The sequence below is a fragment of the Clarias gariepinus genome, chromosome 8 (assembly GCF_024256425.1).
Source record: "Clarias gariepinus isolate MV-2021 ecotype Netherlands chromosome 8, CGAR_prim_01v2, whole genome shotgun sequence".
Classification (NCBI taxonomy): Eukaryota; Metazoa; Chordata; class Actinopteri; order Siluriformes; family Clariidae; genus Clarias; species Clarias gariepinus.
The window spans coordinates 36,593,569-36,607,741 of NC_071107.1; the positions used below are offsets into that span (position 1 = coordinate 36,593,569).

Genomic DNA, 14,173 nt, shown 5'->3' on the forward strand with positions numbered 1-14,173 from the left:
TGTGTCAAGTGTCTCAGTTACTTAAGAATGATTTCATTCCAATTATTTGTTTATTTTTAATGGGATCTTTTTGCTTAAATGAAGTTTGTGCAATCCGGACCATCACATTCACATGTACCTATGAAACATCTCGTTCCCTTTTCCTGTCGCAATGCGCTCCACACTTATCTTTTGTCTTCCAATTTTGATTCATCCATTCAGCTTCCCTTTTTTTTTTTTATTATTTCCCATGGGCGTGGTCATGCTGGATAAGAGTTTGGGCCTCTTTGTTCCAGTGCACAGGAACCATATATGCAGACATTCAATAGTTCTAACTCTGGGACGACAGTTTCAATGTTTCATGTTACAGTTAGGAGGACTTTTGGCCATCTTGTTATGATTTCTAGAATAGCAGCTCCTTCACACCGGTTTGTACAACAGATGCTCAGCGAGTTAAACTTTGTCAGTAGTTCAATGAAGAATTTTCCAGTGTTGGCGCTTTGTAGCAGTCACACATCACTTGTCATTGATTAATTAACTAAAAAAGCCTTAGCCAGAGTGTTTTATTCCTTTCTTACCACGCCTTTACTTGCGTTCCAACTTTACCTGAATACTATACGTTCACATTTTTATCTTTTACACTCATTAACTTAATCTCCGGAAAAGCAGGTGCAATATATATATATATATATTTTTTTTTTTTTTAATTGAGCTGATACCTTAAAAGCACCCAACAAAGAATCTGATTAAGTGATCTTTTTCTCAACACCACCAAAACGATTCTGTTGCCTTTTCAGGTCAAGATAAAATCTTAATCCTAATAAATGCTGAACATGTGTGATCTTTAAATCCTCACCATGCTTAATCCTCACATTAACATTCCTTTTCTGTTAAATATTCTCACTCTTTATCTTCAGAAAAAGTCTGTGATGGTGATGAGAGAACAGCACTGAGACATCTGAGACTTTCTCTCTGGCTTCGAAAAGAACTCTTCCACCTGTCTCTTTCTCTTTCAGCACTGACAGACCTCCGAGACAAACGTTTAGATTTAATACAGAGTGTTTTTACTGGATTTAAGCGTGCATCTGGTCTGCTTGGCTGCCAGGTCCCATTCAGCGCTGCATGAGTCAGTACTGCTGAGAAAACGGACCATGGCAGGTGGAAGTTTTGCATATCGCTGCATGAAAATTGTACAGATATGGACTTTTTTAAGGAGAATTTTTTTTTAACTTTGTTCTGATTGGTTCCTTGTTTTAGCTCAAAAATGGTGAAAGATAAAATAAGAGGGCATGAACATCTACTATGACACAAAACATCTTGATCAAAATTTAAAGCAGTATTTCAGCTATTTAGTGAGTCAGATCATTTGACTCAGAGAAAGAGTTGTCTCTTTAATCAAACATAATTTTGTATCTATGTATTTTTTTTTATATATAATAAATCTTTTGTGAATCTAAAATTTAAGAGCTTAAGTAGCCTTAAGGGGAAAAGGTATGTAATTAAAAGTTAAATATTAAGATGATATTAAACTGATTAGAAGCGGCACGGTGATGTAGTGGTTAACACTGTCGCCTTGCACCTCCAGGGTCCAGGTTCGATTCCTGTCTTTGTGTGCTTGGTGGGTTTTCATCCCACAATCCAAAGACATGTAGATTAGGCTTATTGGTGCCTGTAGTGTACGAGCATGTGTGTATGCCCTGCGATGGATTGGCACCCTGTCCAGGGTGTACCCTGCCTCCTGGGATAGGCCCATTAACCCTGGACAGGACATTTTGTTTTATAAACTGTAATTAAAAGGTTTGTAAAAATAGAAGAAAAGTAATTACATGGTAGTAACGTGGCAGTTGTGTCAACTGTTAGATGGGTTCAGTGAAAAGATTTTACATATTATTCATGACATCTGTGATATAACTTATCATACATCATAAATATTTTTTTCATTGAAAAAAATATTTTCATCGTCAATACTCACCAATTCATGCTAACCAACAGCTCAGATGTGATCCGAGGTTCTGGAAAAAAATACAATCTAAAAAACATTCAGATTATACTACAATCCAAAAGATCCGATTCAAAGATTCGACTCTTAATGACTCTAAGTGACTAGTTAGAAGATTACAACTTTAACCCTTGTCTGTTTGCTCTTCATGACAAGATTCCATGCTGTGGATTTATTGCAATAAGACAATAAATAGCTAAATATTTAAAGCCTGTCCTGAGTGTCTGGAACAGCCGAGAGCACATCTGGTTCTTGGTTCGAGGCGTAATCGGAGAACCTAGACTGCACCCTTGTCTCTCTTCTGCTAAGCCATACAAATGAATGGCACTTCAGTCTGACATCTTTATCCTTAATAACTGCAGATCGTTCTCTTTGTGAGATAGAAGAGAGGAAAATGAGAGGTTGGTGATGGACCGAGACTCACCCTAAATATAACTATAAATGTTTAATGTGAACTTAACTAAATTTATATAACTTTAATTATTTATATATTTATTTATTTATTTATTTTTGTCTGTCTTGGCCAGTGCTTTTGGGGAGCCTGAGGGACACCAGCTGGGAGGAAAATCTGGGCCAAAACTGTTAAACACCACTACATGATGTGCATGCATGTCATGCTCTATGGATATGTACTGTAGTGGCTCTAGGTTTTAAAGCGGTCCCATGAACCTTAGCTGCTGGAATCCTGAGTTTTTAGGTTATCACCAGCCTTCTCTAAGTTTTTTTTTTTTTTTGTTGTTGAAGTTTTGGGAAAGTGGGCGTGGTTTCGAAGGAGGAGTAGGCATGCAACTTCGGTGTTTATTGGTCAGCTAAAAAAATGTCAGGAGAAAAAAAAACGCGCAATAGTTTGTAAAGCTTGGTGCCATTCCAAAAAGTGAGATTTTAACCCTTGATTTAGTTCGTCGTCCTTATTGATCTGTGTCTCTCTGACGTGACGAATAAGCGCGCGCGATCCTCCTCTTTACTACTGCCCACCGCGCGCGTAAACGAAACCAGGTGCTGCGAGCTGGCGCATTTTACACACTCAGGCCCGACAGCGCTAAAACACAGAGCAGTGTGTGTGTGTGTGTGTGTGTGAGAGAGAGAGAGAGTAAGAGAGAGAGAGAGAGAAATTGGTCCTCACTTTTTCCCTGCTGGGAGCGCAGCGCAGTCCGAGGCGGGACCACGCGCACTGACACAGGACGTGGCTGGAGCTCCGACAAAACCGAGAGGTTAGTGCGTTACGGTGCTCTAAAACCGAGCAATTAATCAATCAGGCAGTATTTACAAATTTGTGGAGTTTTCAATTCCACAAATATGCTTTTAATTCAGTTGCTGTTAATTCTTTGATCCACGGCTTTATATCTATTATAACTCTAACTGTTTCTGAATTTGAATTCCAACTCCAAGTCTTAATTCCACTATTTGCCTGCTAGTGTCTGTTTATGTGATATGATTTTTTTTTTCTCTTTTTCCTTTTTTTGTTTTTCCCCCAGAATGCTGACAGCTTTGGTATTTTTGCTCTGCTGCTTCCAGCCTGGAAAGAGTCAGGTAAACCTTCTCCAGTTTGCTTTTCAAGGAAACAATACTATAACCACAGAGCCAGATATTAGGAGTTTTCTGTACTGCTTTGTTGATTATTTCTGGACTAAAACTGGGAATACTTGGCCAATTTTTCTTTCCTCTCTCTGCCAAAATTCCTAACTGCTTCAACTTTGTCTCGCTTAGCTGAATTTGGCTCAGCAACAAAACTTTCCCCGAACAGGCCTATGTATTACTGCTCAGTGTTATTTCACCAACACGCTGCCGTGAAGCTTACTGCAGTGCCGTTCCATCTATAGATCTCCAGCTCTGTCCTAGCAGACTCTAGCTGCAATAAAGAAGTTGCTCAATCAAATATTTTCACACTGATGGGATAAAAAAATTTAAAGAAACGCCCATTATGTATTTTGTCATTTCAGCTCTGTAAAAAACATTTGCACGATTGTAGCTGACTTGTGTTATTTGCTTGTCCACAGAGGTGCAGTGAGGGGTTTATGTATGACGTTCGAGCCAGGCAATGCATCGGTTAGTAGGTCAAAGATTATAGCTCAGTGTTTCCCAATCTATTTCCTGGAGGTCCCCTGAGCTGTATGTTTTATAGGCTGTGTCAGAATGTTTTCCTGTCCTAATGTATTTGTAAGGTGTGCTGGATCAGGGATGAGACTATAAAAAATGCAGAATAAGGGGAGAACCAGGACAAAATTGTGCTTATTTAATGTGATTCAACCAAGTGAGTAGCTGTATGATGTGTTATGTCCACAGACATAGATGAGTGCCGCACGGCGCCAGGCGCGTGCCGTGGTGACATGCGGTGCGTCAATCAAAACGGAGGTTACCTCTGCCTCCCCCAAAGCCTTTATTCTACGTCGTATGCTGAGCAGATACCGTCCTACGCTGAGTATCCTGACACCTCAGTGGGGTTTTCTGAGCAGTTTCCCCCTCCTCCACCTATCATCCCCGGTCCTGCGTCCGGTCCTGGTCCAAGTTATCCGATAGTGAGCCGTTCCTCTGCCCCCTGCATCCTTGGCTACACGCTTGGAGAGGATGGCAGCTGTGTTGGTTAGTAGGCCTACCTTTTGACTTTAGTGTAAAGCAGTAAGCAAATTTTTAGGATCAGGTAAAATATTATTCTATCCATTGTATTCATTCATATCACTTTTTTTCTTAACCACAGCATTAAAAAAAATCATAGTGTATTCTGTTATTTAGCCCCGGATCATTTACCTGAGTAAGTTCAGCTCATGCATTGATCATGTGCCTGTTTTGGTGATGAATGAAGAGGCCTTAGTGTGAAAACTCTAAACTTGTAGCAAGCACCAGTTAGGCTTTATCCATCTGTTTTTTTTAATACTGCAGATATTACTGTGTGGGTTTATAATAAGGATTTTGTTAGGAATCTGTGTCATTCTAATTGTTTATTGTAATACGGTTTGTTAACCTGGAAGCGCATTCCCTTAAGGTTTATTAACCAACATTATTTACATTATTCTTGATCAAAGGTATTTTAATCAGTGTTTATAATCCATTTTTATTGTGGTTGTTACTACAGAAATGTTGTCAGAGGTGTGGTTATAGAAAACTAATCAACCTTCTGACCAGTCAGAATTTAGAATACACCAGCACAGTGGTATAAATAGTGTTAAATAAGGGAAGTTTTAAACATGCATTCTTTTGTAATCAGAGCTTGAGTTATCTTTGAAGCTTAAGACATCACAACTGGCTCCTGCTCAGAAACCCACTTCTAAGGCTTCGTCTGTACCTGTATGCACTGATGTGGTTGTGTCTCATCCGTCCAAGCCGTACACTTTGATCAGACGTGGGAGTGTGTTTTTGACATCTCTCAGGGTTGTTTTAGACTCTGCTGCGGAGTTTATTCTGATCTGAAGTGTTTTTGTCTCTCGTGTGTCTCTCAGGGTCGGAGACAGAGCAGAAGCGAAGAAACGGCAGTCTGTAATTTACTCGTATCTGTGGGTCTGTGCTGAGGCAGGCTTTTAGCTTAAAGACTTTAGCAGAGATTGAATTCCAAGCCTGATCTATATCTAAACTAAAAGCTGTATATCAGTTCTCAGTTTCAAATGAGGACCTGTCCCAGTGTGAGGAGAGATTTACAGAGTAATTACATGTTCCCATAAGGCTAATGATGTTTTTTTCCTTTGCTGCGGGAGAATTAAAATGTTACTTGATGCTTTATGTCCTGATTTTGAAACAGCCGCTGTTGCTAATCTCACAGCTCAGTACACGTGGTTAGTGAATGGAAATGAAAGGGTTTATCCTACAAACCTTTAAGGTGTATTTTTTTTTACGTTGCCTGCAGTTTACTCTGAATAGTCATGCCAGTCTCAAATGTGTTCCCAATTTGTCTGCCTTAGTCTTTTAGATTACTTATAGCCACAGAGGGAAAAAAAAATCTCTGCATTCCCCTGAAATCACTGTAATCTGTGGGAAAAGCCACTATATATTCAGAGCTCATTGAGATTTGACACAGATAATCACTTCTTTGTGGCCTTAAGAAAATCTCATATTTAGGTCTTGCTTGGGTAAGCCTCGAAAGACCCCACACTCAGAGCTGCGGTATTTCAGCATCTGGATGCGCATGCCAGCAACGAGAGCCAACGTCACAAGATGTTGAATGAGAACTCCCAGTGGCACAAGTCATGCCGTTATGCTAGAGATGGAATAAAATGTGCTGTTATGAGCCAAAAAAATGTACCAGGCTGCAAGCTTGATCTCACGCATCTAACAATCATTACCTTGTGTCTACTGTAGGAGTGCATAAATGGAAATACAGGGAAAGTCATTACGTTTCTAGCACCACTCATTCGCAGTAAACAGAAAAACAAGAACACATCAGTTATGGCCTAAAGGAGTGACCAAATATAAAAGGTAACTTACTGGACAATGTGGAAAATCTAGCGAATTACTGAGTCACTAATGTCGCTAACGTATAAAGTCTTTTACAAATAACATAAAGACAAGAATGAAAACATGACAAATTAATAAAAAGATCAATATTTCGTCTAGATGTTGTTGAATCATACAAAGAAAAGTCTCCATACCAAAAAAATTGCACCTAGCAACAACCGCTAACCATAGGCTACACGATTTTAGCCAAATTGTGAAACATTAATGTTGTGAAGAATGACATAGTAAATCTACTTCCAAAGTAGTGGACATGCCAAAAGTGTGTTCTTGCAAAACTTTCTCAAAAGTTGCAAATACAGACCCAAAATGATCCCATCAAGTAACTGCCTTTGCCACATTTTCTCTCACATCTGTTGGTAATGAAGTATAAGTTAAGCGTTGTAGGTCAGATCACATTTCGTTACCTTTCTTCATGTTAAGTCCAAGTTTCATGATGATGTCATTGTAATGATTGTGCTTTTGTATGTAGAGTTGCTTTACAGTGCAGACATCATTCGTTCATGGTATGACAAAGTTGTTTACATACGGTATGATGTCACATTGGTGCATGTTTCTACATGAGGCACTAGTAGCATTTCTAGAAAGGCTGTTTTATGTTAACCACAATTCTTTTTATTTACCACAATTAAAACATTTTATGTTGCACAATTCATCTGTGGGTGTGCACTAGTGAACAGATCCAAGCAACACTGCTAACACTTAAATCAAGGTTAGCAGTTAGACTGAGGAGTATAAATAATTTTTGCTGCCATGCATTTGCAGCATTTTTGTGGTGAGCCACATTGTGTTTTGTGGTAAGCCACATTTTGGGGCATTTTACTGGACGTTTAAGAGCAACTGTAGTGGTAATATTGAGAAGGCCTGGTGCGTCGAATGGTTGTTGCTATTTATTCGCTTGCCTTGTTTTGCACTTATTTTTTCCATTACCTACTGGATTTTATCGACTCTTAAGTCCATTCTTATCAGCTCATTTGGCTTTTTATCCAACAAAGGGTCTAATTCAACCTTAATTTGAGCTTGCTATTTTTTGCTCTTCAGCCCAAAGCGCTTACGATGCAACCAAGCAACTATTTTCATCAGATTTTCCCCATTTCTTCTGACTTTATAATATGTAATATGTATCTATAGGCTTGTTCCTACAGTCACTGGGCTCTCTCCATGTGCATGTCTCTTTCAAGTTATTGTCATATTATTCAGAATTTGAAGTACACCTCATTAATGGACACACTAGATCCCTCTATGTGTTTGTCTGTTCTTATCCAAACAGGCCACAATGCCTCCTGCTGCCCTCTGTACTATGGTCTATTAAAATTGTTTAGTCTAGCTTGAGTATTACTGTCTGTAAGCACTGCTAATGTGTTGCTTGACTGAACAAACCCTTCTGATAGCAAAACCCATGAATACCACCGTGTTGTTATAACTAATTGAAATCTTATTTTACCCGTTAATCTTTTTATTTTAATCTAAGCAAAATAAATTATGTCTGGAGAGAGATGTGATTGTTTTAGTTCTTGCCATGAATCATTTGTATGTTTGCTTGTATTGCCATAAATAGTCATGCATCGTCCCATGGTTGTAAGCCAGTGACTATATATTTCACAATCACCTCTTCTAGATCGAGACTAAATCCTAATCTATGTGCAGACATTTTACCCTAATTCCCTTATTTGTCCCCCCAAGTCTGCCTCCTTTGTACGTTGTCTGAATGACTTTGTCCAAATAAGGACTTAAGAAATGGACGTCTTCTTCAGTCCCTCCTCCAAGTGGCACACGTGCAGCCCATATTCTGAGCTCAGCATCTTTTAACCCTGACTTATTCTTAAGTGTTAGCAGGTGCTGGAACGCGGTCTGATGTCCTGGCACTGGAAGCAGGCCGCTTTAGCATGTCCGTTATCAACCTCCAAGAGTGCCTGAATAAACAGCAGAAACAATCTGGCGTTAACGCTCGCCTTCTTTAGATTTCTTTTTTAAATAAGTGACTTCACTGTCTGAGAAGCAAATGTGTAGTGTCAGGTTGATTCCGGGTTTTTTGATGCCCACATAAGGAAAAATGTGAGAGCATGTAGACTCTCATTCCAATTTGCTTAGCTTATGAAGACCTGCTGCATTAGTGTATGATAAATTAACCCATGGGAACTTGATAAAGGCACAGTGATGGATGTGTACTGGTACAGAGTTGAGGTCTGGGGAGATTAACGTACATATGGAAGATCAACATACATGGGGGGGGGAGTTACACAACAGTCTTGCTGTTTCAGTACACATAGTTTTCTAGCCATTAAAGTTGAATACAAACTGCATGTTGTTTATTCTTTATAATTTATTTTGTCTGTTTTTCTCTTTTTGCAATTTTTCCAGACATTGATGAGTGTGAGACTCGGTCCCATCAATGTAACCCCACACAGGTGTGTATAAACACAGCAGGTGGTTACTCCTGCTCCTGCACTGAGGGTTACTGGCTAGTGGCTGGACAGTGCCAGGGTAAGTACCTGATCATTGACTGTTAACTTCAGCAGGTCATTGTGGAGGTCTGTTTCTGCAGCAGTTTATAGAAGGGATATTTGCAGCACTAAAAAAAAAAGTGGACCTTGCTTTGTGGATTAGTGCCCAGATTTCTGCTTGTTTGAAGTCTCATTCTTCATCTGGTGAACATTTACACCATGTAGCCACATAGCTAAACAAATAAAGATTTCCTAACAAACTGAATAAAGAAAATAGCATATCCTAAAAAAAAAAAAAATTCAGCAGAATTCATAACAAGCCATAAATATTTTAGGTTTATTAACTCTAAATCAGCCTTGATGATATGACATCACATCTGTAATTCATGTGTCATTAATTTCTCTGCTTTTTTCATATCAAAAAATCAGATATTGATGAATGCCGCTATGGTTACTGCCAGCAGCTGTGTGCTAACCTGCCAGGCTCTTACTCCTGCTCTTGCAACCCAGGATTCAACCTGAATACTGACAGTCGAACATGTGAAGGTACATGCAGCCTTTTCCTCTTCTTACACAACACACACACACAACACACACACAGTCACTATTTTTATTACTATTTTTGTGGGATTCTTCCATTGCCTTGTGTGTTTCTGTAGATAAATAACGCTATGCATGCTCTTAACTATAATCCAAACCTCAAGAACCTTAAACTCAATACACCTAACCCTAACCTTAATACAAGTAAGCCTAAACCTAACCTTAGTTAACCTGAAAACTTTGTTTTTGCCTCAATAATCTACTTTTACTCTCAGAAACCTTAATATTTACTTAAGTAACATGAACTTTGACCTAAGACGTCGTTTGCATGGTTAACATAAATCCTTACCTAAGTAATCCTAATCTTTCAACTGAAACCTTACCCTTTACATCAGTAATATTTACCTCATTAAACATACACCTTGACCTCTATAATTCAGACCTCTGCCCCAGTATAGTTTACTCTTTTCCTTTACACCCTTAATCATCAGCTCAGTAACCTAAACTTTCATATGGTAAATTTGAACTAAATTTCCACTATGCAGAACTAACACAATCTTTTCATAATTGATCAATCAATCAATCTTTTTACATCCATGGACACTATGGACAATTACACGCACACCTTCCTTCATATCTACACTACATGTTGTACGTTTACATCCTGGACAATTGCACAAAGACACTTTAATAACTTTGCACACCTACCTTCACAACTACACCACATGTTTACGTTTACATCCTGGACCAGTGCACAAAGACACTTTAATAACCTTTGCACAAAGACACTTTGTTCTATGCATATTTGCACACCCAGTACAGTATATTTCAATTTGTACAGTATATTTCTATTTTTATGTACATCATATTTCTATTTTTATTTTTAGTTCTATTTTTCCTAGTTTAATTTAATTTTTCTATTTAATTTTTCTATCGTATTTCTTTTATTCATATTTATTTCTTATTGTAAACTTTAATTCTCTTTTAGGGTCACTGGCAGTCGTATAACCATTTCACTACATTTCGTACTGTGTATGACTGTGTATGTGACAAATAAAATTTGAATTTGAATTTGATATTTAACTTGCTAATGTAAGCCTTTAACCCAGTCACTTTACCAAAAGTAAAATTCACTTTTGTACTTTTTAATTTTAACTTTACCTCAAAAACCTTTTACTTTACTTTTAAGACACCTTAAGATACCTTTACCCCTTTAATAGCTACCTTATTCAACATAATATTTAGCTTCTGTATATACTTCTAACATTTACCTAAGTGGAATTTTTCTTTACCTCAGTAACCTTGACTTAATTGAGTTTCTTTATCTTAAATAATATAACAATGCATAATTACATAAGACGATATCCAAATATTTTATTTTACGGGAATAAATATATTATTGAAACTAAAATGATATTTTTTTCCGTGTCTGCAGATATAGATGAGTGTGCTACTAACCCCTGCACTCACGGATGCCTGAACTCATATGGCTCATTCATGTGCAACTGTGACGAAGGCTTCGAGCTTGCCTCGGACGGAACAACCTGCATCGGTGAACAGAGGAGGAAGCGGTGAAAAGCAGGGCAAAGGAAGAGAGGAGACGAGATAAATAACAAGAGGACGGGAGATAATTAAGGAGATGGGAACAAAAAATGAAAAAGACAGATGTAAAGATTCCTAGGGGAGAGCAGGAACACAGAGAGATTTAGAGAGAGTTAGGAAAGGACGCAATTGAGGGGATGCAGTTATAAGAAATTGTATTTGTTTCAGTCTGTGTGCGAGTGTGTTTCTCATGTTTTCTCTTTTGTTTGTCAGATGTGAATGAATGCAGTTTCTCAGACTTCCTGTGTCAGCACACGTGTGTAAACACTCCGGGTTCGTTCGCATGCACATGTCCGCCTGGTTACTACGTCTTTGAGGACGGCCGGAGCTGTGAAGGTAATTAGCGAAGCCAAGTTTATACCTGCAATAAAAGAAAAGGGTTTACATTCTTTTAAAACATGTATGACGATTTTAGGCCTAACATTAAACATTCTGCACTCAGTTATAGAAATTCTTAAAAGAATAAAGAATATTTTTTAGTTGAGCTCATTGGTAGATGTAAATGAAAAATTGCTAAAATTATATGCTAGTATAATATAAGACTCTATCTGAACCGAATTCTGTCTAAATATATTTCACTATTAATACAGTCTGTAAACTTTTTTTACACTTTTTTAAATTAATTGAAGGTTTATGCCATGACTCTAAACAAAATAGCTGATGTACGGGAGAAACAACAATAAAGCAAATAGCAAAATTTTTATTTACAAATAAAATAAAAAAAATGTTAAAACTAACTATAAATGGGTTCTGGCGCACCCAGTTAGTTCTAGTTCAACCAGTTTCCATCAAATGTCACATAATTGGTTGAAGAAAGCCAACTTGTTATAAAAGTGTTAAATTCAATGCAAAAAAAAAAAAAAAAAAAAACGAGTACATGTCTATGCCATCCTTCTTTTGGAAACAAATATCAGTCAGTGTTTTTTCCACATATTCCAAATTTTAAACATCCCCTGGAGCAGCGTTAAATCCAGTATTAACATTCGGTGACCGGTTAAAGAGGGGATTAGAAAGAGAAGCAAATAAGAAGCCAAGGGTGATGGTAGACATGATGCTACCACCACCCTGCTTCACTGTTGGATGGTGATCTAAGGGTGATGAGCTGATTAGTGGAATAAGAGGTGAATACTTATCTGTTCTGAATTAATTTGTATATCTGTTGTTTGTCTTCTGTTCTACAAAAATGTATTATTATGATGATGATGCTGCTGCTGCTAAACTGTGATCAGTGTTGACCTCACTGCTCCTAACTAACTGTTGTGTGTTTGATTTCAAAGACCTCAATGAATGTGAGTCCGGTAACAACACGTGTACAGCAGCACAAGTTTGTTTCAATTTCCAGGGAGGGTACACATGCCTGGACCCCCTCATATGTGAACCGCCATATATAGAGCTCAGTGACAAGTGAGTCACATAGTGTTTAAGGTCTTTTTCATGATGATCACTGTTTGGTCATGTGAAAATTAAATACTAACCTTGTGTCTCTCTGACTCTCTCAGTCAGTGTATGTGTTCTGCGGAGAACCGTGCTTGTCAAGACAGGCCCTTTACTGTTCTATACCGCCACATGGACCTGTCTTCTGGACGCAGTGTCCCTGCTGATATTTTTCAGATGCAAGCCACCACACGCTACCCCGGGGCTTTCTACATCTTCCAGATCAAATCTGGCAACGAGGGTCGTGAATTTTACATGCGGGTAAGTGGATCTGGTGGTTAGGTGACTACTCACAAAATCTACAGCGAAATGGTGTATTAAATCTCGAATAAGTATGCACAATGTTTAACAGTGAGCCTTTGATGTCTTGAATACATCTATTCTCTATTTGCATGGACTATTAGATGTTGAACATCTCTGGAAATACTGACCCTTTTCTTTTTGTGTTTTTGGAATTATTTTGTCCACTGAGCCAAGTCAGTTCCCAAACTTTAACTTAAAAACTCTGATCACCTAAAACTTTTGACTTTTACAATATGAAAAGTATTTTGCTTTCACAGTTCCTAAGCCATGCGTAGTCAAAAATCACTCCTGTGTCAGTGTGGCCAGTAGAGGGAGCTCTAAGCTTATTACTTAGTATTAGGTCAGCTTTTTTTAAATCTTTGTTGAACCTGTTTTTTTTTTTTGTTGTTGTTTAGATCATATTTCCAACAGATCCAGTTATGTGAAATGTTTCATTTGTATTTAACGCACTCTTTCTTTTCTACAGCAAACCAGCAATGTCAGCGCTACACTGGTCTTGACTCGGCCAATCAAGGGACCGAGGACAGTCGTCCTGGACCTGGAAATGGTCACAGTCAACAATGTTATCAACTTCCGAGGCAGTTCCATCATCCGCCTTACAATATTCATCTCCGAACACCCCTTCTGAGACTCTACACATGACCTCTGTTCTTTTGCCCTTCAATCATGGACTTCCTGTGACCATATTACACATCAGGCAGCTGTGTTTGTTCATGTCAGTTAATGTTTTGCCATTTTTGACTGTTTAATGATTATGACCACCCTAGGGTAGATAATGTTTTGTATTCTGTGTCAGGACTGACATGTCACAACAAAGAGCTGTTATATAAATTTTGCATTATGGCAAAGGAGGTTAATAAAAATAGGCTGACTCTGAATTGTCCACTTTCACTTTTGTGCATCCAGTCAGAAGGATATTTATGACTTTTTCCTTGTTTATGTGGTTTTTTGTCTTTCCATCTTGTTGGGGATCATTTTAAGAAATAACACAAACCTTTGAACTGTTTCCTCATTCTTAAACAGGTGTTTGGGTTTCGTTTTTTTTTTCTGCCACAGCATCTGTCTGCCACAGCATCTGTCTTTAAACCCTAAACAAGCTGTGAAAGATAATTTACATAAAACCTCTATAAAGTTTGTGTGTATTTCAGCTCTCTGTCATGTCATGTGTCCCCTGGATTATCTGTTGTTGTTTTTATTATTATTATTATTTGTCAGTGTAAAAAAAAAAAAGAGCCTGGTCAGTTGAATAAAGATAAATATGATGACCTGAAATGATGTGACTAATGTAATTGAATCAGAGTGTGTGTAAACATTCTGTGTCCTGCATATGAAATCAGACCTTGAGCTGTAACTCCTAAAAAAAAGTAGTGCACATAAATACATATTTAATGTTGACTAAATTAGGATTTTATTTATTTATTTATTTTGGAAG

The 14,173-nt window shown here is 38.0% G+C and overlaps 1 protein-coding gene across 1 annotated transcript; it reads left to right on the plus strand.

Annotated features, from left to right (window-relative positions):
* The first annotated feature begins 2,890 nt into the window (after positions 1-2,890).
* fbln5 (fibulin 5) lies at positions 2,891-13,800 on the plus strand. The gene is made up of 11 exons (XM_053501254.1): positions 2,891-3,189; positions 3,454-3,508; positions 3,976-4,024; positions 4,262-4,558; positions 8,780-8,902; positions 9,292-9,408; positions 10,838-10,954; positions 11,218-11,340; positions 12,282-12,408; positions 12,504-12,699; positions 13,208-13,800. Exons 2-11 carry the CDS (start codon positions 3,455-3,457, stop codon positions 13,367-13,369), a joined length of 1,365 nt encoding a protein of 454 aa, XP_053357229.1. The 5' UTR covers positions 2,891-3,189; position 3,454; the 3' UTR covers positions 13,370-13,800.
* Positions 13,801-14,173: the final 373 nt, after the last annotated feature.

Bases quoted from the DNA above. Each gene is read 5' to 3' on its own strand.
- fbln5 (XM_053501254.1), top strand. From the start codon at position 3,455: ATGCTGACAGCTTTGGTATTTTTGCTCTGCTGCTTCCAGCCTGGAAAG. The intron at 11,341-12,281 runs GTAATTAGCGAA...TTGATTTCAAAG, and splicing joins GGACGGCCGGAGCTGTGAAG to ACCTCAATGAATGTGAGTCC. The intron at 12,700-13,207 runs GTAAGTGGATCT...TCTTTTCTACAG, and splicing joins GTCGTGAATTTTACATGCGG to CAAACCAGCAATGTCAGCGC.